Source organism: Chenopodium quinoa, unplaced genomic scaffold (genome assembly GCF_001683475.1).
Source record: "Chenopodium quinoa cultivar QQ74 unplaced genomic scaffold, ASM168347v1, whole genome shotgun sequence".
In the NCBI taxonomy this organism is placed as follows: Eukaryota; Viridiplantae; Streptophyta; class Magnoliopsida; order Caryophyllales; family Amaranthaceae; genus Chenopodium; species Chenopodium quinoa.
The window spans coordinates 3,633,438-3,659,879 of NW_018743175.1; the positions used below are offsets into that span (position 1 = coordinate 3,633,438).

General features: G+C 32.2%; 1 protein-coding gene across 2 annotated transcripts; it reads left to right on the forward strand.

The window, feature by feature from the left end:
• Positions 1-5,706: 5,706 nt before the first annotated feature.
• Positions 5,707-10,614, forward strand: LOC110732542. 2 transcript variants are annotated; one of them, XM_021912496.1, is made up of 2 exons: positions 5,707-5,885; positions 9,640-10,614. In XM_021912496.1, the coding sequence occupies exon 2, from the start codon at positions 10,061-10,063 to the stop codon at positions 10,529-10,531; it is 471 nt and encodes a 156-aa protein (XP_021768188.1). In that variant the 5' UTR covers positions 5,707-5,885; positions 9,640-10,060; the 3' UTR covers positions 10,532-10,614. The 2 variants fall into 2 exon arrangements, with proteins under 2 accessions (XP_021768188.1, XP_021768189.1); XM_021912497.1 differs by having other exon boundaries at positions 9,690-10,614.
• The last annotated feature ends 15,828 nt before the right edge of the window (positions 10,615-26,442 follow it).

Genomic DNA, 26,442 nt, shown 5'->3' on the forward strand with positions numbered 1-26,442 from the left:
CTATATATATGATCAGACATTTATTTATATCCTCAAGATGGTATCATTTTAAAATATTTAATTAACATGTGGCCACTTCTATTAAATAAAACGTTAATATTTAAGTTAATGTATGTACCAAACTGACCATCACTATATTTTGTTATTTATGTGCAAGGATTATATAAAATAATGAAATAAATACAATCTCCCCATAATCCTTGCATGTGGGGCATGTAACGAATCCAACAACCTTTAAATCTCTTTCACCTTTAAGGCATAAATTCTTTTAGCAATGCATGTATCAAGCATAATAAAATTATTCATATAAACTCTTACTTGTAACTCTTGCCCAATTATATAATTTCTATAAGTATGGGCATAATAAATATATTTTTACAAGTAAGTTTCCCACAATGTCATCTATCTCTCGCTCAAATAAATATTAAGCAATCATGTTTAATTTGCAAATCGTATAATTCAGCGTGAATTATATTCATCACGAAAACATGTATGTATCATCTTAATCAAGAATCTAGTAATCTACAAATCATTAATACTCACCCAAAGTGTGGTATCTAAAATAACTATCAAATTAAAAGACATTATGTCAACTTTTCTAAACTTTTGTATTATTCTTACACTACAAGAAAACAGCTCAATTCCGAGGACTTTTTCCGTCGGAAACAGGATAAAATCCGTCGGAAAACGGCCTTCCGACTGTCTCTCAGAACAACCCTTGCCGGAAATTCGACGTTTTCCGAGGGAAATTCCGTCGGAAGCAACTTTTTCAACGGAATTTCCGACGGAATACATTATGTCGAAGCTGGTTTTGACTTTAACCAAAAGTCTGTCGCAAAGTTCCGACGGAATTTTCCGTCGGAGCTGAAGTGGATTCCGACGGAATATTCCGTCGGAAGGGGAATATTCCGACGGAAATTTCCGTCGGAAAATTGAATAAAAATAAATAAAATAAAAAGCCACCCCCCCAACCACCACCAGCCCAGCCCACTACCCCTGCCCTGCCCCCTGCCCCTTACCCCCTGACTACCCCCTTACCCACCCACACCATCACCAGCCCACCACCCCCTGCCCCTGACTACCCGCCACCCCCCAACCCACCACCACCCACAAAAAACGCAAAAAAAACTGAATAACCCAAAAAAATCCAAAAAAACAAATTCATCCAAATATCCGAATAACGAAAAAAAATCCAAACAAAAATCCAAACGAAATTCAAAAATTAAACATCCGAAAAAAAATCCAAATAAACAAATTTATATCACCACAATTTAATTAAAAAAATACTAAAAATCAAAACATCGAAAATTAAACAACGAAAATCAAAAAAATTATATAATTACACAATTACAATTACATACAAAATTCAAAAATCTACAAAAACCTAAGATCTACACTCAAACCTAAGTTGTTTTGGCTAGTACATGCGGCTGCCGGCGATGTTGATTGACGGTGACGTGTGGCCGGCCGTTGGTTGTTGTTGTTGTTGTAGAAGAGATCGATTTAGAAGTTGTTGTTGAAACGAAAAAGAAAATAAAGAGGGGAAGAGGAAAGAGAAACAACGAAGAGGAGAGGAAGGAGAAAGAGGGGAAGAGGAGGAGGAGTTGCGCCGAGGAAGGAGAACAAGGAGAAGGCTGGAAAGGAAGGAGAAACAGGGGAAGAGGAAAGAAGAGAGGAGAGAGAAAGAGAAGGGAGGCGGGGAGAGGAGAGGAGAGAGAATAGGTTTTTTAGGGTTTTTTTTTAAATTTAAAGGGCGCTGTTTTTTTTATTATTTAATTATTTTCCGACGGAATATTTCGTCGGAAATTTCCGACGGATAATATTACCCGTCGGAAATTTAATATTTCGACGGAATATTCTGTCAGAACCTTTTGACAGATTTTATTTCCGTCAAAATACAAATTTTCCGACGGAATATTCCGTCGGAATGTCCATATATTCCGACGGATGTTTATTCCGTAGGAAATTTTTGACGGAATATAAATCCGCCGGAATATATAGGATTTCCTACGGAATTTTGTTTCCGTCGGAATCTGGCCTTTTTCTTGTAGTGTTAAGGGTTTTGGGCTTTATAAGTTCAAGAAACTTTAAGTCTATGTGTGTGAATACTCTTTATAAATTTAGGGAACTTTAGGTCCGCACATCATGTTTTTGAAATTCTTATTTAATGAATCATAATTAAGAATACATTATGCAAATATGTTTGTTATCCTTTCAATCCCAATTTCTCATTTACTTCAGGGAGTGAGTAAATCTAGTAATTTATGATTTCTCAACTCAAATCCACCCAGGATTCGGTGTCGTCTAGAATACTATTCAAAGTTTAGCCTTTTATATATTCTTTCTCATGGCGTTAAGGAGAGAATAAACTTATAATAATAGTCTTGCTCATATGTAACAAATATTAGTCGTGCTCATATGTATAGACTCTCATCTCATTTATTAAATCAAACCAAATGAATGTATGGGCATCAAACAAGTTATGACAATAGCATTTAAATAACAAGTATTAGTCACTCCAAATATATCGGTCCAAACGAGAAGGTTAATTATAATACTGGCGGCTAATTAGAAACAAAACCTAATGCAAAAAAAAAAAAGCTCCAATATCTAATATGTAACCTATGTTGGGATAACGATAATCATCAAATAAACATTTATATTATCAATGTGATAAAATATTGTAATCCAAATTAGCATCGATAAGCAAACAATTACCTTAATGGCGGATTGGGGAAAATAAGGTATAAGAGGGAGACATAAGGTATACTTGTATCCTATATTAATTAGATATCATATTATTGTAGTTCACCTTCTAGGATTTATAAAAAGCTACATAGTAGATAAATCACAAAGTGAATATAGCTACCACTACTCAAAACAAAACTAGAATATAAAGTTTCAAGATTAAAATATAATTAGACCAAAGCATATAAAGTCCCCCTTGGTAGAGAGTAGTACTATATATATATATATATATATATATATATATATATATATATATATATATATATATATCATATGGGATGCAAAAGAATACTTGGATCATAATTGTTCTTATTCGAAGCAAGACATAATAATATTTATTAATTTATTTTAATATTGCTCATCACAAGAAACACAATCACATAAAATTGAAGTAATAGATGCAGCAGTATATAATATCAAGTTAATAGCAAATTGTTGACGAATTATCGTGGAAACATAATAAACAAACAAAATAAACATCTTCATGCCTGGATGGAATATTAAAGGAGCTAGATAAAATTACCACAACATGAACATTGGAGTACTAATACTAAAAGGGTGGACTAATTATTCTCGTTTCCAATTCAAAGCATGGAAACTTTAATGACTTCAAAAGCAGAATCATGAACTCAACGAACAAAACTTGCCAAACGAGTTATAAAAGTACTCTCTAATATGTTAGAAATTAATTCACATATCCATAAACGAGTAAACATAACTAGCCGAAATAAGCATAAAATAATTTAGAGTATTAGAAGTCTAAACAACAAAACCTCTATCACAATCCCCTTGTATAACAAATCATACAATGCATCAAATTAAAGAAATCAAAATACATGTGCTCTTGAATAACCCAAAGAAATAAAGGCCCATGAAAAAAAAAACCACCAACAATCTATCAATTAGAATTGGCGAGTATCGGAAGAGTCCGAAAAAAAAACTAAACCTAACTTTCCAAAACTCATTATAGCTACGTGACAACCACAAATAAATTACATCACCAATTTTAACAACATAAATTGGCTCCAAATAAAAAAAATGCTAAAATCAACATATCAAGAATCAAATATTTGAAATTAATAATCGTCTCAGATTGTTACTGGATAAGCAAATAAAACGATAAATATTTATCTCAATGCTGCGTAGATCAAACTTGCTGCGTCATGGTGAATCACTGACCTAAAAGACGATTCCTAGCTAGAGGTAGAGTTTGGTGCTGATAACGTGTTATGAAATTACAGAGAAAGAGAAAGTAGAGAAGAGAATAAATCTATATTCCTCTTACTGAATGTTGGGGGAGTACATATATATATACATGTGATACAATTAGGGTTTCCTTGTAAAATAATAAGCCTAGTATATCAAAAATATCCTAGAATAATCATAATGGTATAATGGACATCCACTAAATACATATATTATATAACAAAAAATAATATAAAAATTGAACACATATGCTTATTTAACGAGGAAGAGTACTTGAGGAAGGAGTCAAAGTTCAACAAACAAACATTGTTCTTTGAAATTTGATGTAATCCAAATATCCAATTTGCATGTGTAAAGAAAGGAGAGTGAAACGGTTGAATAATGAATCAGTCAAATGTATTTGACAAGTGAAGTGTTTTTTGGATTTTGCTCAAATTACTCTCTCAATTCTTTTTTAGTGTTCACTTTATACTTTTCTTTTTGAATTTTTTTTTTTTAAAAATTTGCTAGTACTTTTAATTTATTCTTTTTTATGGTAATAAAAATTCCACTTTTTATCCCACCAAATAATCTATATAAAACTACTAGTTCAAAACCCGTGCTATGCACAATTTAATAATAATATGCTATTTGGTTATTAGAAACTGTACAAAACGAATCATTAGAAGTAAAAAATCATTAAAAAAAAAAGTACAATAAATATTGTGATGTACCATAAGATTAATCTCAATGTCTAAATTACAATACAATTAATATGAGATGGAAGGATTAATAATATTTTAGTATTCATAATATGAAAGCATACTCAAATCTTAATTAAAAAGTACTCACTATTCATGCTACTCTTGTTGATAACAAAAAAAAAAGAAATAATAATAATACTTTTTAATAATATCCTAAATACTTTGTAGTATTTTATAATTTTACGTAATATTTATTATTCTCTACCACTATATTTTTTAATTTTATTTAAATATAAGGCCAAAATTTCTCCCTAAGATGTAGTAACAAACTTCTTTCAATAACAAAAAAAAAAAAAAAAAAGTAACAAATTTTTTTGGCGGAATTTTTTTTATGAGGTGATGATATGTGTACTTAGGAGATAACTATAGGGATTATTTTAGTATATAAGTATAGATAGATATAATAATACGGTAATACCAATGTTTCTAAATAAATTTCTCTCTACTACCTAAAATGTAAATAAAAAAAAAAACTCATTTTTCACTTACCTCTTCATTTTATATGAAGTGGTTAGTGGGAAAATAAAAAATAAAAAACGGACAAAGATGAAATACAAAATTAATTTGCTTTTGATGATAAAAATGGTTTATCAAAAGTCCAAATAATAGAAAAAAAATTAGTTGCATGGAATCCAAATATGCTGTTTTTTTTTTATTTTTATTTTATTTTTATTTTTTTTACAAAAAAATAAATTATACTCCCTATGCTTCATTATAAATGTCCCCTTTTATAGTATTCAGTATCACTTACATGACTTTGACTAGTGTTAGTGTTTTATATGTAAAATTAAACATACTCATGTTAGTACTCCGTAATTGTTAGAATTGTCTTAATGAATAATTTTTAAATATAAACTTTTTATAGTTTATATTTATTAATAATTAAAGATGGACAAAATTCTGAATTAAAAAATATTCTGATTAAAGTGAGAAATTTATTAATCAATCAAAAGATAAAAACAACAAAAGAAGTTAATAGTTTGAATCTTTTCGGATTAATGGGGTGATAAAAAACGGGTTAAATATCTAAACTCAAAGTTGGTCATACAAAAAACACTTTCTCAGTTTCTCTTTTTTTTGTAAGAAGGCTGCATTCTGCAACACCAATCTAGGAACCAGTCGCTAAAACCTTACAACTACTCCAAATCTTTCCTGTCAATCAGTCTACATTCCTGTGACCTGCAACTGGTATGTATACCAATCTTTACTTTTTTTTTTTTTGTAATTGACTTATCTTTTGATATGTAATTTTTCATTAATGGGTTCGAATTAATTATTGATCATTTCCTTAATTACTTCTTGTAATTTGACACGTTTTCCTTATTGTTCATTTGAAATCCAGTGATTCTAGATTTTCCATAGTTAAATTTGATTCACCCATTATTTAATTCATATCTTAGTATGAGAAAGCTGCCTTTTTTATTTCATTTATTTTTTGTTTGATTATTTTTGGTAGATTATATAGTTCTTTTTGGGTTTTGTGATGCCTTGCCCAGAAACCCTTTTACAAGGGAAAGCTGGTTGGCTATTTTGCATTTGGAAAATGGATTTGGAAGGTGAGTTGAAAAGAAAAATTGATGGTTTGTGTTTATTATGAAGTGTTTATGAAGAGTAATAGCTAATTTAGCAACTTTTTAGTATTGTGCAGTGTGGTTATTGTTGATTAGATTATCTGTATTTGGTACCTTTACTAGGTATTGTTTTGTCGATCTCAGAGGCATAGTAGCTTTGTGTCTTTTGATGGTTGGTTTGGATTGTGCACTGATTTATGAAATCAGAAAAATAAATTATGTGGGAGAGTCTCAGGATGGTATTGATAAATGCAATCAAATTTGACAAGTTTTGGATAATTATACATGTAATGGGACCAAAGTAGGAAAGGAAAACAATGATTCATTTGTAAATGGAGTTGTTTGATAATTCTAGATTAATGGAGGACAGTTTTGTGGTGGATACTGGATAGTGGATTCAAATCACCTAACAAATCAATTTCTAGATATCGTATTGGGCTATTGGTTTTGTGCTTTGAAAAGGTTCATTAGTGCGATTGTGAGATACTTATATTCTACACAGTGGTTTGTAGTAGATTCTTTATCCAATCTTTGTGAGTCATTAGAAAACAAATGCGAAAGAGTATAGACATATAGTGTTGTCCCTAAGAGCAAGATTTTGACCCTAATTGACATTTGTTTCAAATTTCCACTCTACTATAAGGGTATTGCCACTTATACACCATCATTTATGTAATTGAAGAATTTGTTTTTGTGTTCGAAGTTGTAAGTCTTCTAACCATAAACATACCTAGAGGCTGCAAAAGGATATAATTGTCGATTACAGACATGAATCAACCTTATCTGAACTGCTGCAAAGTGTTTGTTCCGTCACCTGACTGACCAAAGTTGCTATACGCACAGACTATGTTGCCATTTCCTCCCACATTAGATGCTTTTTTTTTTTTTTTTTTTCTGAAGTTCTTGTGTTTTCGTTCAGTCGGTTTAGTTTGACTAAAATCAATTTCGTGGCTTATGTCCCTCTTTTGCTTAAAGCCTTGAGTATAGAATCTTTTGTTTTACATACAAACTGCTTTTTTGCACAAAATACTTTTATCGCAAATTCAGATTTTTTATATTGGACTCCCATCTCTAAAGTTGCTATTTGATCTTGAAGAAGGAAAAACAGAGAGGTTTAAGAGATAGAGCAAAATCATGAAGCAATGAAAATTTTAGGTGAATGGCATAATTAAAAAACCCATCAGCCATCACCCTCCTCTCTCTCATGAAAATAGGGCCCTTTCATGTACCAAGGATTCCGTATAAGAGAAGGTGATGGGTAATAGGGGGCAAATTAGAAGTGAGGATGATCCTGATCCCTCTTTTTTAGTCAAAAACCTGAACTCCCTGGAGATTTAAGCAGTGTCCAAATGCTTACCAGCAGTCCATTAAGGAGGGATTTCATTGAGAAGCTGGGATGAGTGGTTTTAGTGGAGGACTAAGGTCTATTTGAGGTGGAATGAAACTCCCATTGTCCTGTGTTAACTAATTGGACTGGCCCATCTGTCAAAGGGGACTGTATAACCTTGAAAGATCTGGTCATAACCTTCCATATTCAGAGGAATATTACTCCGGAGGTGAGGCAAGTTATTCTAAATGGCTTTAGAGGATAAATTATTCATAAGTCTGAGCTAAAGGAAACAGATATAAAAGGGTCTCAGAAGTATGATGTTTCTATCAATCATCTTTATCTCATAGCCCCTAAGCTCTGGGAGTCAGGGACATAGGAAAAAAAGTTGAGGAGCCCTAGGGGAGACATTCCCTAGCAAGAGTAAATTTATTTACTGTTCAATTTTTAGGAAGCTAACCAGAAAACAAATTGGATTTTGGGGACCTGGCTGGGTTGGGACCTTTCAAACGTAAGATGAACTTTTTCCAGTTCACACATCCTTGAGACCTTGACCAATTCCTTTCTTGCGATTCATCTGAATTTGTATCTTTGTAGCGTATGAAAGAACATCTGAACCCTTGAATTTATGGATTGGACTAGCCAAGATGGAACTTAGAATATTCAAAGATGAGGAAAGTAAATGGAATTTGAATTCCATCTTAAGTCAATGAGGCAGTGTGTAATCTCCATTGGCCAGCATCATCCATCAAATTTTGTAGATGATTATGGATAATTTATTATGGCATCCTTCTACTTGTTAATTTTCAACTGAAATTGAGATTATGCCCAGACAGTTCTATGAAGGGATCTATTTTATTCATTCCTCATCTTTTTCCAAGCTTTGGATCTCTTAACTCTTAAGTTTGAGGTATCGGCAAGACTGGGTAACATTTTGTTGTCAGATAACTGAGAGTCAGAAGCTATTAAACTTTATTTTCAGACTTCTAAATTTAGAGGTTGTGGGCAGAACCTATGATCACAATTGCTATATAATTTACAAGACCTGCCTTGTGATGATGTACTAATGTAGGTATCCTTGATGATTCTGGCATCCTGGATAGTGTTACATGGTGTGTGACTGTGTGTGTGTCGGGGGGGGGGGGTGATAAAAGGAAAGAACGGACTACTCACATCTTGTTCACATCTTTCACCCCTAATTTGAGAAAAAGGAAACTCTGGATAATGATACTTGGCTATCTGAAATTCTTGTCGTAAAGTCTTAACATAAAATTTCCATTTAGAAGTATTTCATTTTTGGATTCTCCATTTTGTTTTCTTTGGACTGATTGCTTGGGAAACTGCACAACTCTGTTTCTGAGTTGCTTTGGTCTTTGTTATGTCTTTATTTACTCTGATGCAAGCTAAGCAGATGGAGCGCATTTTAGGGAATCTATGATTAGTTGCAAGATTCCTAGCCTAGCCTTTGTGAGTTTTGTGTTTCTGTATTATTTATTAGCATTCTTGCCTCAACCATAAAATTTGATCGATTGGTCATGCAAAGAAAGATAAATATCAGTATCAGTAAGTATAAAAATATAAGAGTGATTCCAATCTGATATTAAAGCCTGCTGGACTAAGTACTATTATGGAAAGCCTGTTGGACCTACTAACATGAAAAGAACTTTCTGTTTACTGTTAGCAATCTTAGCATGAGACTCTTTACCATTCTATTTTCATAGTGCTTCCTTTACTTTGAAGTGACTTTTTTTGTGTTTTTTCCCCTTACTTTGAAATTGACTTTTTTTTTAATGTGTTTTTCCCCTATCTAGTCACTATCTCATGTGGCTGTGGCCTGTGGGTGTGAATGTATTGACCAGGAATGTGGAATGAATTATGGCTATTTTTGGTGCTTAAGAGTTTTGATCTAAATAATGTATACTGGATTTTTCCTTTGTCAAGTCTGAGCAACATTAAGAGTTTTCCTTGCACACGTCTCCAAGCCGGAAACTTAAACTTCTTTTTGTTTGACATACAGTATTCTTGAATGTTTTCCACTTGTCAGGCTAGTATGTAGATATTGCCTTTGTTTGACGTGAAACTGTATATTCTAAGGGTTGGGACCTGTAACAAGATATTGCCCCAGTTTGCGTAGTTGATGGTTGAGAAAGTTAGGATGCCTTGATAACATTGATGTCTACTACAAAACCATAGAAGAGTGAAACAGTTCACTACTTCACTAATTTTTGATTTCACGTCTGAATGGTTGCCCTGTAATCAGTCTCAACAAGTTTTACATACAGAGAAACTGAGTTTAGAAGCAGACAAAGGATGCTTCATCTAAACACAACACAATCATAAGACAATGGAGCTGTGGATAAGTAGTAACCTTGTTATCAGTCTCTGCATGTTTCACATATAGAAATTCTGAGCCGTGGGAGGCAGACGCAAGGGAACCCTACTAAATACGGGATAGTAGTGACACAATGGAGATTTCTGATGTTAATAATAGTAGCAAAACCCTAAATGATGTCATGAATCGTCGGCTGAAGAACAGAGAACGACAGCGTAGATACAGGGAACGAAAACGTCTCCAAGGAAATGCCAGGAATGGGCATGTCACTGACCAGTCATCCCAGATGCAAATTGTATCGCTGCCAGATGCAAATGGGCATGACAGGAATGGGAATGTGGAACAAGTTGTAACCCGTGTTCATTGCAGACGAGATTGGAAAAAGGACGCAAGGAGAGTCCATGTTGCCATACCAGAAGCCATATTCAATGGACTTCTTCCCAATGGTCAGTCTTTAGCCACTGAAAATAACATGCCACATGCTCCTTTGGGAATGCGGGAATCAGAACAAGCTCTAAAAAGCGAAGATTCTTCAGAAAGCTATCTTAATAGAAGTAGACCCGGAAGAAGAGATTGGAAAGCAGAGGCAAGAAATAAGAAATAGGTAGATCCTCCTTGCAAAAAGCCAAAAAGTAACCCTTGTGTTTCAGGTGCACTGAGATGGCAATAATATTGTTTTAATTTTCACATTTGTTTTCGTTGTTTCATCTCTACTTAGTATTTTAATGCAGATTCATTGCAGTAATTATCCAATTTGTTCAGCTGCTTGGTAATTTCTGAATGGAATTGGCTCTCTACAAATCAGGTCAGTCAATGGGTGATCAGAAAAACTAATTATTTGAACTGGACAGCCTTTAGAATGCCAAAAAAGAAGTCTTTTGATTTTTAGATATGATATATGCCAAACTATCTTGCATAATCAACTTAGTAACAAGCTGTTTGTATGCTGCTCGTATTTCTTGTACCTGAGCATTAGTGCTCCTAGCATCTTTCTATAGTTCTTTGCTAAAATTCATTGTAAACAGAGATTCTTTTAGCATTCTTATACATGATGAAAATCTTTATCTTAGGGGTAGCCTGAAAATTTGTGATGAACATATCATACACATCTTGTTTATTGAAGGCAATTGACATAAAATTGATGCTTTAGTATGTAATGTGGAATATGTACATTTTTTCAAGGAATGAATCCTGGAAATTATATACATTTTCGTTAGTTCAAGTCTATGAAACCAGCCAGTTTTGGCTATTCAATGGTTAAAAATACATATGTTATAGCCATTGCAAAACAGCATATTGCATAACATAGCTCTCATATTGGCATTCAGGACCTTCATTGGTTCTCAAACTTGCAACATCACACCTCATTCACCATTTCTAGCTTTAGAGATAGTGCACTTCTGTGTATACAGATTTCCAAACTTCATGTTTCCAAAAGACATAAAAGATGTCAGGGCTGGTGTGGTTTGAGTGGTCCTCGTGAGCCATGATTAATATTTGTCAAACTGGAAATATAAACTCTCCCGTGCAGCTAACTTTGTACTGTTGTTGCAACATAAGGCATGTACGGTTGCTGCACTTCAGTGTAGTTGTCCTTCAGTAGGAACAATTCAGTAAGACAGTAGAATATTTTTTTTTTTCCATCTTGAACAGCCACCAAACCGAACAAACTTTTGTTAGTCTACAGTATTAAATTGCAGGCCTATAAATTTTGCATGGTCCACAATTTAGGTGTATACAGCTTCTTAGTTCTGACCAATTGGGCGCGCCTCATTGCAACTATAGTTTCCGGCATCAACTTCTGTTATAGATGGAAACCAGGTCAAGAGCTTTGGTGAGTTGCTCACTTCTCTGACTACCAGCTGGGATGTATTGTGAGTGTCCAGCGCCTAGGGTGTAGTAGTTTGTTGGGTTGTGAAGAAGACTATCAAAACAACCAGGCTTAAAACATTCTAAGAACTGATCTTTAGTAAGTCATTAAAGCCACTCCCTTGGTGAGGGTGTCTGCAATCTTGGGGTTTTGATGATTACTTTCTATCATGCAACGCTGCACAATTAGAAAGTGCTTTAGCTCATTATGAACAGCTTGACTTATTAGCTGCTCTAATCGGCAGAATAACCTTGGTTTTCCTGGTTCTGTCTTGATCTATTAATATTGCAAGCCTTCCTTAATCCGGCAGACATCTGGAGTCCCTAAAATGAAAAATAGTTACAATATAGCCCGGAAAAGAGAGCTGTATTGACTTGCCAACAACCGAGAAGGGGAGGACCAGGGTGTCCTACTGTCCTGCAACTGCCGCTTGTGGGAGGAGGGATGGGTCAGGGTCGAACGTGCTGCGTGCTGCTTTCCTCTAATAGTCTTCAGGCCGAAAGTTTCTTTGTTCTATTTATGTTTACTATGCAGCTATTGTATTTGATATGGACTTCCTATCCTAGCATCCATTGATAAATTCGTCACCTTTTTCTATCTCTCGGCATCTTTGAGAAATTTAGATGCTTTATTATTGCAGCATGAGCATGGATTCTTTTATTCAATAACTCATGCAATATACGTGATAAAGTTCAGAAATGGGTATCAATTAAGTGCAGAATAAATTAGAATTTACAAGTTTAACATTTTTATCTTTATACCAAAAAAATTTCAATATATAAGATGGAGGATATAATAATGGAACAAAACTAGTGCGTAATAGTTTTACTTTGTACATGAAATTATGTCTAGTTGAGAGACATCTAATAAAATTAGAACGATAGACAAAACAATACCTCCTTTCCTAGTTTCCTCATCCATCGATTTTACCTCCAGCCCACCCATTCACCCTTGAGATAACTTCAACCAAATAGCACAAAATTGTATAAATACATTATTATTAGCTTTTTAGTTATCACCATGCAAAATAGGGTTAATTAATATTTGTTGTTAAAGGAGAATCTATTCATCCTTCTCTGCTTTGATCTCTTGCCATCTCTTAGCTCGGCTTCCAAATCCTCAAGGCTCCAATCCCTTCTTAATCCACCACTCCTCACTAACTTTGGCTCGTTTGTGAGATCGTCGCCCTCACCTCCGTATGACAAAGCTCCGGTGCTTCCATACCTACGATGATGAGCCTTGAACTTCTTAGGAGTTGCACCACCAACCATCGATTTAACCTTTTTTTCGCGAGGGGATGCCATAAGTTTTCCTGACCAACTCCTCTCAGCCAAAATTTTGTGACTAAATAGACTTGAAATGTTCTTAGGAGTACTAGATTTATCATCATGGCTAATAAGTCTCTTGCTAAGGTCTTGATCGGAGTCCGTTCTATGAAGAACATGGCAACAATTGAGACTCATTTTCTTCCCCTTTTTATTCTTATTATGATATTATTCTATAAATATTTACATGTATTAGTTGAAGATTAAGGTATAATGGGTGGGAGAAATTTGAAAAAAAAATAATAGGAAAAGAGAAGAAAAAAGAAAAAAAAAACAATAGAGGGAGGAAAATCATTTTTTGGAGTAAATGAAGGTAAATATTTCAAGGATTCGAGATGAAATGTTGGAAAACCAGCAAAAAAGATCTATGTTTGGATAACAACTGGTTTTAACTAATGTTATTTATGTAGCTTAATTGCCGGCAAGTAAGCTAAACCAGTGGTAATTTGTGTTTATCAACTGCCTTTGTTAGCAAAGCTAAAATCAATGTTAGAGGACAAGCATGCTAATAGCATTTAGACCACTCCCAATGGTGGGCAAAAAAAATGCTTGCCCACTATCTCTCTATCCACTTTCTCTCTCAACAAATCAGTTTTGCCCATGGATAATTTTTTTTCACAATTTCTCTCCCAATGGTGAGCAAAAATAATGCTTGTCCACCACTCTCTCTCTTACTTTTTCAATACCCCACTATTACTTTCTCTCTCATACACAACACTTCTTTATTTAATTTCATTTATACTTTAACAATATTACTCCAAAAGTCCAAAACTAGTCTAAATATGTGTAACTTATTTTTTTTATTTGTGTCGTTTTTATCGGTAAAATTTGTCGTTAAATTATGTACGTTAGATGAAATAATGGTAACAAAACGATCAAAATTTCGTAAATGTTTTTATTTATTTTAAAAAGCGGTACAGTACTAGAAACTGATTACATTTGAAACGTCATGCGTAATTAAACTTAGGGAATAAAATAAATAAAATAATTAAAAAAAACCCGACTGCGTACGGAAAAGTAGGTAGGCCATAGTACTTGGCCTTATTTAAGTCGTACTAATTTTTCCCTAATTAGTTGGCCCGTATTGTAACCAAATATGTTCGACTAAATCACTTTTCAGAGATAGATGAATTTCTCTATCACGGAGGGAAGCTTTTCGTTGTAGAAATGAGTTAAAGTCAAAGTTGGTAGGTCGACCTACGTTGAATTCAAATGGTGGCGTTGTAGACGTTCGTTGATGCTGGTGTTAATTCTTGTTGATCTCTTCGTAATAACATATAATACATAATGTAATGTAACAGAAATTAACTACCTATACAAAATAACATATAAAATATAATTTAGCATAACAAATTACTTCACATGTACAAAACAACAACCCAATTTCCAAAAAATTGGCAAATAAATTCATATTAAATTAACTTTAAATTTATTAATGTATGAACAACATATCAACAACTTTCTAAATACAATTATATATAAAATTGCAAGTACATTACATGAACTACATTTTTTAATTTGCAAAAAAATCACATATATACTAATTTCAATAAATAACTGAATTTATAAAAAAAAAACAAAAAAAAATCATATTTACTTGAAAATCGGTGAAATACAACAAAAAAACTTCTTCTACAATTTCTATTTATTTAGAAAAATAAAGAATATGGAGGATTTATGGTAATTCTGAAATTATACCAAAATATACCAAAATGCATGTCTATTTATAGAGAATTAAATTTTATGACCATTGGTAATTTTTTTTTTTTTTAAATAAATATTTATTTCAGAATTTGTATTACAAAAATTATAACCGTTGCCAACAGCTCTATTTTTCTTATTGGCCAGCAGCATGCCCAAGCCACGTGGCGCTCCACGATTCGTTCACTGACTGACGCGCGTCAGTCATTTTTTTTTTTTTTTTTTTTTCAAAATTCGCAGGTCAAAACGCTGCGTTTTAACTGCCCATCTTCTTGCATGCACCATTAAACGGTGCGTTTTGTTGAACCAGCCACCAAAATTTTTTTATTTCTCCAAGCAATTGGTGGGCCCCACAACATCACTGTTCACTTGCAAATATGCCCAAGTCTGGGGCATTTTATGAGATGCTCATGGGCAACTTACCCTTTGCCCACCATTACAAGCCTTATTTTTCCCTTCTTGCTTACAAATATGCCCATGAGCATATTTTTAGCCCACCATTGACATTGCTCTTACATATATAGTCGCAAAGTTATGTTATATTCGACTTATTTATTTGAAGTTATAAGAAGATATACTACGAGTAGTTGTAAATAATTTGTCTAAAATAAAGTTACTTGTGTATGAAATAGTTTGAAAACCCAAAAAGTGTTTAATACGAGTACTTCGTAGTTAAGGAAAACTCCAAAATAACATCAAAAGCATGTCTTTAGCAGTAACACATAAAAATTCCGGAAATTTGACAAAATCGTCATTAGTACTCCTCTTTATTTACCCCAATCTAACAACCAAAATTTCTTGAACTTAATGAGGGCCCAGAAATACGAAACTCCACGTGGGTGGGTATGGTGATGAATCATGATCCATCTCAACTAAAGAAATTCTTCAACAACGGTCCTAAAAAATTTACCTATTTTAACCTAGACAAATTGTGTTGATTAGCTTAGTGCTTATGAAAACAAACCTTTAAGGGCAAAGGTCATTGTACTTGTGACGTGCCTATAAATTTGAGACACAAATTGCTAAGAGATTACAAAATCATAAGAAAGTTAAGAAACCTCATTGTCTCAATTGTAAAGAAATGCCCTAAATTGATACCATCACTTCTCCAAAATGAAAAGTGGTGTGAGGTTAGTATACACTTAAATACTTATCCCTTTGTCTCGAGGTAATAGGCAATTTTTGACCTTTTGGTTTGATGATGTTTATATACTCAGACCTTTAATTTATTCGTTGAGGTATTTCATATGAATAAAGATATATTTTGATCGTATTTATTCATTAAGTTATAGAGTATATGAAAAAGGTATAATTATGCATCCAGATTCTTGAAAGATTCGTCGCAAGATATTAGCTTTTTATAATTTTTAAATACATGTAATTACAGTTAAAAATTATTCACTAGTGGAAACTAGAAGCTATGTCATGTCAAATGAGACTAACAAATTAATTAATTTATCTAATTTGAAAGTTTTGAAAAACAAGTCACAAAAAAAAACAAAAAAAAAAAACAAGAAGTAGGTCGAACCTAATAAATTGTTTCATATATATTTAGACAAATCTAATATTCAATAGTAAAATTTCTTCAAATTTTAGTAACATACAAAGTATGAAATAAATATAGAGATATTGGGATTGTTTGGTAAACAGCTTTTTCATGGCTTTTCCTATGACTTTTGGATATAGTCAAACAGCCAAAAAAATGTTTGGTTATCTGGTTTTTTGTTGGCTATAAAAAGCCAACCTTTTCAGCAAAAGCCGCTTTTATGTGTTGTTGCCTTTTACTCCTTTTGTTTTTAAATACCTGCTCCACTTTTTTTTTTCATCCGTTTTTAAATACTTGCTCTATTTTCGGCAACCAATAACCAATTACCTAACTCAAACATATTTACTAAAAGCCAATAGTTAAATTTCAATTATAAAAAGTCAATACAAACAGGTTTCTGGAAAAAAAAGTCAATACAAACAACTGATCAGATCAGCTAAGAAAAATAACCAACAACCAGTTGTCAAATGAGGCCTTTATTATGCACCATGTCTTAAATTATCAAACGAAGTTGAGTAGAAGAACGTACTATATAGCTAGGAGTAATGGTGATGTCGGTAAACATAAGAGAAAAAATCCAACGTGTCGGTCCATAACTCCAATTTCTGGTGTGTTAATATTAATCACACCCCCACACCAGCTAGGGCCCCCTTACACCAACTATTTGAATAATTTATTTCAAAACTGCCATGCATGCTCCATTGCTTTTAAAGCACGTGCGTATTATCTATTACTCATACCCTTTTTTTCGTCTCCTCTTCCTTCCATGGCTACCATGCACACACATAACATAATTCATCAACGTAAATTCTTCTTAAACCCTCAACCTCATACTTCTTTTAAACACATTGATAAGATAATGAAGTCAATAGTTTTACAATCAAACGATATGATATGATATGATCCTGTCGAAAAGACATGATATAAGAACGAAGAATTTGGATGTATATGACGATTACTCTTAATAATCAAATCGAGGAATTGAATTTAATTAGATCTAATTTTATAAACAACGTAATAATGAGCTTATTATAAGATTCTTAGAAGATCAATGTTGGCCGCTCATATATTTGTTGATTAGTCATTATTATTCCAATATGTGATATTAATTAGGATAAATAGGACAAATAAAGGTCTCAATTCTTGGACAGTCATTGTTGATAGATGGAAATAGACATGGATTTTTGTATATGTATAGTAGGAATTTTGGAGCTTTAGATGGTCGAGGTTGCTTTCAGGTTACACTACTAATGTATAAGCACTGTGAATCTGTGACGTTGTAAAATAGATTCAAAGCTAGTAATAAACACATTTGTGCAGTGTGTGTAAGAACACAATTCTGCAATATATATAAAGCCAATAATATATAATTTCTTACAGTTTTAAATAATTATTTTGGTAACAAGAAACTTTACTAATGCATGTTGCATTGTTGCTCCTTATAAAAATTTAAAAAATAGATAGTAAAATCAGTTGACGTTTACTAATAATATTGATATATGAACTTAAACTGATCAAATGATTTGAGATTAATAATAGCAATTACTTTAATGCGTAAATCAAATAACATAATGCATATCCTTTGTTCAACCAAAGGACAGCTAATAAAAAAATATAAATGGTTTAATTTCCAAAAAAATTTCATCTACAATAAATAATAAAGGTATTATTTTAAAATAAGTTAAAATTTCCCATAAAAAATAAAAAATGAAAAAATAAAAAAAAGTCATAATGCAAGTTTAATTACAACGATGGCTTAACTCAATATGAAAGGGCAATGTAGGTTGGGGCCGGGGAAGGGTGAGGGTTTTATTCCTGAGACGTGGCCCTATCAGAAGTTCGGTAATCCTACTAGCATATCCCGTCAATATATTATCAATGACATACAACCACTCAATATGATTTTGTTGAGATATGATATAATATACAGTATAGATGTATGCAGTGTTATCCTTAAATAATAAAAAAAAATTATATATATATATATATATAAAAGAAAAAAAAACAAAAAAAAAAACTAGTGAATATAATGAGATCTCATCCTAAAAACAACGTGGGATATACCTATGTTTTGAAGCCTTGGGAAAAGGATTGTTACAAAATCGTTGGTCATTCATATTTCTATTGATCAGTTCTGAAATAATGGTCCTAAAGTGACCAGTTATTTAATTAATGTACTATCACAAGGAAATACGAAGTATATATGATATAAACAAAGGTCCCCATAATTGGACAACTGTTGATGCAAAATGGACATAAATATTTTGTATTTGTTGGTGGAAACTTTTGGAACTATACTGCATCACTGCATGCGAGAGTGACCAACATCGTAAAAGCATTGTTTTAAATGCAAACATTCAACAAAAAAATATGTTCAAATATGAAATATTTATTATACAATTTATTAAACTTTGATATATGAAAATTGCATATATGTTAATTGAAATGAAAATTACGTATATGTTAATTGAAATGAATCAAACAATGCAAGATCCCACATATGAGTAGCTTTTTCTTAATTCTTTTTTATAAGTTAATTAACAAGTAAATATTATTGGTACAGTTAAAGTGTGGATTGTGACAAATGCCTAAAGCCGTCTCAGTAATTCATGAGAAAAGACGGTAAACAAATTTTCAATCACGATTTAACTCTTAATAACATAAAAAAAAATGGTTTAATTTCCAAAAAAAAAAATTCATATAAAAAATAATAAAGGTGTTAATTTTTTATTTTTAATAGATAAAGATATAAATTTTAAATAAGTTAAAGTTACAAGTTTACAACAATGGCTTAACTCAATATGAATGGGCAATGTAGGTTAGGGCCGGGGAAGGGTGAGGGTTTTATTCATGAGACGTGGCTATATAGAAATCTGATCCGGTAATCCTACTAGCATATCCCGTCAATAAAATCAATGGCATATAACCACTCTATATGATTTCGTTGAGATATGATACAATATAGATGTATGCAGTGTCATCCTTAAATAATAAAAAATAAAATATAAACCAGTGAATTTAATGATATCTCTTCCTAAAAACAACGTGGGATTTACTACATATGTTTTGAAGCCTTGTTGTCTTATTGATCATTCATATTTTTATTGATTAGTTCTGAACAATGGTCCTAAATTGACCAGTTATTTAATGTACTATCATAGGAAATATGGTAAAGACAAAGGTCAATTTTGGAACTATAGATGATTGGAGTCCGTATGAGGTTACACTATAATATATTGCTTGTTAAATTGTTTGGTTGTCAACAAAATTAAAACATGAGAACTAAAAGTTAAATTATTACAAAGTGCTTTGCGTATAAAATAAGGTAATATTAAGCTAAAGTTACATGGTTTAATTTACATCATTGAGGGCTTAACTAGGGCAATGTAGATTGGAGGAGCCTGTAAACGGCCTACCTAGGCTAGTATGTACATGGACTTCATGCGAGAGTGACCAACATTGATAAGCATTGTTTAATATTGCATATATTCAACAAAAAATGTGTTCAGATATTTATTACTCGTATAACAATTTATTAAACTTTAAGTAGTATATGAAAATTGCATATATTATCTCCGTTAAATATTATGTGCAACTTTGGGGTATTATTTATGAGATATAAAATATTCCAAAGTTACACATAATATTTAACGGAGGTAGTATGCTAATTAAAACGAATCAAACAATGCAAGATCCCAGTCATCCCACTCCCACAAATGAGTAATGACTAGTGAGTAGGCTTTTCTTAATTCTTTTTTCTAAGTTGATTAACAAGTAATTATTATTGGTACAGTTAAAGAGTTGATTGTGACAAATGCCTAAAGCTAATAGCCGTCTCAATAATTCATGAAAAAGATGGTAAAAGTGAGCAAAATTTCAATCATGATTTAACTCTTTGCTTGATTCTGGGGCAAAAGTAGTAAAGAACCATTGAATCTTGACAAAGGTCTTGTGCTGTAAAGTTTAAGCTAATATTGTTTCCATTTTATAATTAACACGGTTAACGTACTTGTTTACCCCTAACTATAGATAATTAATATTACTCCGTAAAAAGTATTAAAAAGTTGATAATAACATTTTATATGATAATATAATACAGACTATATATGTTTTAATAGTTAATACGGAGTACCTTTTTTTAAATTCGTCCTTCTCTGTCTAACTACGATTGTCAACGCAGAATTTGGATCAATACAGAGTAATATATTTAATTATCAGTAAGTATAGAATATAAAAATAAAAGTTACGGAGTAATATTTTAAACTATATTGAGACCGATTTCAGCAAATACCTATATAACTATATACGTAGTATTTTTTTTTTTTTTAACCTATGTATGAATCGATTAGGTAAATAGTGCATGCTAAAAAGTAAAAATCAACTAAGGCACTTTAAAAAAGGGGTTGGGGCCCTTTGGTTGGTTGGGGGATACTTCAGATCGATTTGTAAAAAAATAATCAAAGTAAATAAACTTGATATATGAATATTCAAAAATAAAAATGTATCAATTATTATGAAATTGAGAAATTAAAATAAAATAAACAGTGAAATGAACTTACTGGTAATAAGAAAGGTGGCTTTCATATCACATCCTCGCTAACACAGTAATACATGCATACCTGTTAGCGTTGCTATTTCTTGAAAAACCACTTCCCCCTTTATTTCCAAAGATAAATGTGTTTGTTTTTTTGCGGCTCAAATAAGAACGTGCTTAAAATAGCCTTATCAATTAGGAAAAACTAGATAAAGTCCGTTCGATGCACGATTTGTTTGTATTTTTTCAAATAAAATATTTTACTAAATATATATTTATCTAATAACTTTAGTGACATTCGCTTGCTTACTATTTGAATTTTTTATTATAAAATAAATTATTAACTTTGTTTCTCATATTTAGATAAAATTCGTAATATAAAAAGATAATATTTTATTTCAAAAGGTTTCATATGAGGCTGGTCACACCGTGTGGTCGGGATTACTTGGTCAGGACTTACTTGGTTGATCAGGGGTTACTCAATCGATCAGGGGTCACTCGGTCAATGTTTGGGTGTGTCTCAGCCGCCCACACGATATGACAAGCCACACAAAAAACGCGCTGATTTTATTTTTATAATTAATTAATATAAAATTTTTGATCTAAAATAAATTGCAATTCTTTTTTTTTCATTGGCTAAAATATAGCATTTTCCTATGTGACGCTCTAAAATTAACCTTACGTAGCATAATCCTATTGTACCGTTTTAAAATTATTAATCCTACGTGACGCTTTTTTATTATAGTGCTTTAAATAAACTAATCTTACATGGCATAATCCGATTGTAGCGTTTTTAATAATATTAATTCTAAGTGGCGCTCTAATAATTTTTTTAAAAATAAAATCCTATGTGGCGCTCTAAAAACTCGGGAAAAAACTCCCCTTTATATATATACTAGTTTTGTGCCCGGGCAATACCCAGATGGTTGATAAAATTTTAAGATAACATTTTTACTTGAATGTTAATAAATACGGTCATATAATCCGTTATGATAATGTAGGCTAATTAGACATACGACATCATATGGCGTATATTATATAATAGTGTACTTTTTGTAATTTTGTTTGTAAATAGATATCTATGTTATTATTGACTTGAAATTACTTATATTGAGCTTAAATTATTTTCACTAAACTTAAAGTATTTTTACCAAACTAAAATTATTTTTACAGATTAAAACTTATGTTTACTGATTCTCTATCTTTTTTAAATAAATTAAATAACAATGCATTTTGTATGCGGCTAGCCACACCATCTGGCCGGTCAAAGTAACCCCTATAAAACTGACCGAGTAATCCTTGTAATACTAACTGAGTAACCTCTAACACTAACTAAGTAACCCCTATCTATAACACTAATTGAGTAACCACTATAACACTAACCAATTAACCCCTATACACTCACGAAGTAACTCTTATAATAGTTGGCGACGCGGTTTGACCAGCTACATATAAAAGTTTGTGATTAAATATACTATAAATGGATCTTATTTTAAAGATCTTTTTAAAACGAATTTGATGATGAAAATAGAATTGAGTTATAGGCTATTTATAAAAAGTTATGATTAATTTTGTATATATGAAATATTAGAATTCTATCGATAATAAAACTCTATTCAACAATATTATCTTAAAAAATCTATTTAAAAATCTCTTACTTAGCATCATACATGTCACAATAATACTTATTTATAGCCTACGTGGCGCGACACTTGGTGAAAAACTGGAATGCCAAGTGTCGCTGTCTCGTGGCCTGGCTGCGAGACCGGCTTTATTTATCAGTGGTATGATACAAAAATAATCCCAATTTGGTTCGATTCGCCCAAAATAATCTCAACTTTTAATTATTTTTTAATAACCGAACTTGAATATAAATTTGCTTCCAATGGTCCCAGGTGACCAGTAACCTGTTGAATAGGTAAATTTTTTTAAATAAAGTTTAATGTACACGTGTCATTTCATAATGGGTCAAAAATAAGTTTAGTTTTAATTTTTATTTATATTATTTGTGTAATTAACTAACTTAAAAAATATTATTAAAAAAAAACCACCAATGCAACAACCTCCACCTCTGACGACCGACGCCTATCCTGCACGGCTCATTTCCCCTCCCCTACCGACGAAGCCCACCCACCCCTCTCCCCGTCCTGTTTGATTTTCTGGGTTGTTGTGGGTAGGCTTCCCATTAAATTTTTTGGGTTGTTTTGAGTTAGATTTAGGCTTTTGGGGGACGGCGAATAGGGGACGAAGGTCGTTTCGAGGAAGGAGGGCGTTTATGCGGTGGATCGGGGTGAGGAAATGGAAGGAGGGCGACGCGTTGGGGTGGAGGAATTTGGGGAGGGGTTGTTCGTGGGAATGGGAAATAGGTGAGATGGCTTCGCCGGCGGGGGAGGGGGGAAATGCGCTAGCGAGATCTGCCAACCGGGGAGTAGGCCAACTAGGCGTCGGCAGCCGAGATGGGGGTTAGGCGCTGGTGGAGGTTTTTTTTTTGTAAAAAAAAAAAAAAATCTTTTAAAGTTTTTTTAAGTAATAATTTTATTTATTTATTTTTTTATTTTTTTACGTTTTAGTTAATTATTTTTTTAAAATTTTTATAGTATTTTATTTTCTTTTGACCAATCACGTCCTAACACGTGTCAGGTGACTTGTTATAACAAGTTTTATGACCGGTTGGGACCATTAGAAGCAAATTCATATTAAAGTTCCGATTATTAAAAAATAAATAAAAGTTGAGATTATTTTTGGCGAATCGAACAAAGTTGGGATTAATCCTATCAATTATTGGAGGCTTCAAAGCTTCTTTTTCAATGATCTTTTATTTTAGCTGGAAGGGGTAATTATGAAGCTTGTCACTTAGCTAGATTAGTTTTGTTTGCTTGTCTTGAACCAATTTGGAAGAACAATTGTTTTAGCGAAATATCCCCGCCGTATGTACTCATGGACAAATTACTCTTAAGCCAGAGAACCTTATTCCTAATTGAGCTATACGGAGGACATTGTTACTCAAGATGGTGCTTTAAATCCTCAAAGGGAAGGAATTGGGATATATAGGCGGGGAAGTTGTAATTTCATAGTAGATATATTTTATCGTTTTAAGAGATTTTAGATGTAATTGATTATGACTTATTAAGGTCCTGTTCTTTTGAGCTAAAGTGAATTGAACTAAAATGAAGTAGAATAATGACCTGAAGTAAGTTGAAAATAAGTTAAAAAGAACTAGACAAAAGTCTGCATAAAAAAAAAAAAAAAAAAAAAAAAAAAAAAGCGTACAGAGCATAGCTCATCCATAAACCTTTTGGTGCGCTGCATTCGAGGGACCATATATAATGAATCATGTACATGCTTCCCAAAATTTTGGGAGGTGGGGATCAATGTAACATAATAAATCACGTTGCTTCTTTGACGATCACAAATTTCTTATCAAAGTTAAGCTATATGACTATATCTAATCTCTATTTCAAGGTGGTGGGAGTTTGTTTGCACCTATTCATGGACAATGACAAAACAACCATAATTATCTGAGAAAATTAACATGTACTCTAATTGTCGTTGTCTTCTGGGAAACCATTTATTGCTTTTGCTTGTTATGATGGGATCAACCTCCATATACAGTTTATTTTGTTTTTGGACTTACCTTGAAGATGCATGTGTTTTGCTACATATGCAGACTAGCTAAGGATATGCATGCAAAATCCGGACAATCGGTATGAATTGGAACGACGGATTCTAGTTTTGATTCTAGTCCTTAAAACCCTAATTCTAGCTTTTCAGTTTGGCCTGCAATAATCCAATCCATATAATGAAACTTTTTTTTTTTTTTTTTTTTTTTTAACTTATGCAAGTATATGATATCAATTATAATGTTACATCGAATATGTTTTTAAATCCAATTAAAATGACAAATCGGTTTCAATTCTATACTAATTCGATCCTCGATCCACCATAAAGTATATTGTATTCAAGATATATGAATTACGAAAGGCTACTAAGCAATTTTGTAAATCCAATTAAAATGACAAATTGGTTTCAATTCTATACTAATTCGATCCTCGGTCCACCATAATGTATGTCTATTCTAGTCCATATTAGATCCGTGGCGCAATTCTTGGATGACTCTTTTTGATAATTGATATAAAGGCAATTTTTAAAAGAGTAAGCAAGATTTAATTATTAACATGTTAGTCATTTTACACTCAAGCTAAAGAATTGAAATAAATTAGGTTTAAAATATATAATCTCTGTTTTTCAAGCTCCAACCACTAGTCTTCACTTTGCTTATGTTATGGTAATATGGTATTATTATATTTCTTCCTTCTTTCCTTCAAAAAAGGGGTTTTATTTTCAATTATTTTTTGGATAAGAATATGATATGTGGTTATTTGCTTACCAATTAACAATGTTAGGTAAATATAATATTTCTTTTTATATACTCATTTCATGCTTCTAAGCAGGGGTACGTACAAGTATACAAGGAGTGTATGAGATTGTGAGAGGATGACCCTAAGATACAAATTCGCTAGATAATTTAACACCTAATGATATCAATAGAAGCAAATATATCAATTCGTAGTTTGGTAGTTGGTACCCCGACTACCCCCTAAGGCTTAAGCTTGATTAAAATACGATCAAAGTTAATAAACGTTAACAAATCAAAGTCAAATGCAAATATTTTATTAGGAGAATTATTTAACAAAATTACATGAGCATTATATTCTTGTCTGGCAGCTGCATGAATTTATAATGGAATAGGCAACATGATTAACTATATAAAACTAAATTATTGTTAAACATATTAAATGAGTTCAAAGAGTTAGTTAGCTGCCAGATTAAATATTAGATCATTGGCGGTATGTCCGCTAAAACATATAGGCCAGGAGTAGTAGATATGGATAAATAATTGCAACTTATAATTAAAGTGACATATACAATTGACGTAGATGAGGATTGTATATGATTTTATGTTGATCAAGATAAGGAGAATTGCATGTCGAAATCTCTCAAAAGTACATTCAGTCTGAGTTAACAAATTAGGCCCTTTTAGAAGTAGGGGGGGGGGGGAAGGATAAGGGAATAATCCCCACCCCAAAATGCCTAAGTGTAGTTTGATCCCACAACCTTATATTTGTATTAGTGAGATGCTAACTTTTCCACTAAACTAAACTTTGCTTAATATTTCGTATTTTTAATTGCATTATTAGAAAAACATGTCATTTCCTTAAAATTATATGGCAGATTATTCTTATTCAAATTTCGGTTTGGATAAAAAAAAATATATAAGTACTACGGATTATAATTCATTTCGAATAGAATTGGTTGTTTAGACATTTTAAATTGAACTCAATATTTTCAAATAAAATTCAATTCAAATTGAATTTTATTGGACCCAAATACAAACCAAACACCGAATAAACACCCTAATAAAGATGCAAAGGGGAGGGGGAGAAACTGAGAAAACAAGAAATGGGGAGTTTGGCAAGTAAGTTTGTAAAACTTAACAAGATAAACCCAAACATGCTGCTACATTCTAAGTAAAAGCAGA

Coding starts and splice junctions, on each gene's coding strand:
- LOC110732542 (XM_021912496.1), top strand. CDS start 10,061: ATGGAGATTTCTGATGTTAATAATAGTAGCAAAACCCTAAATGATGTC.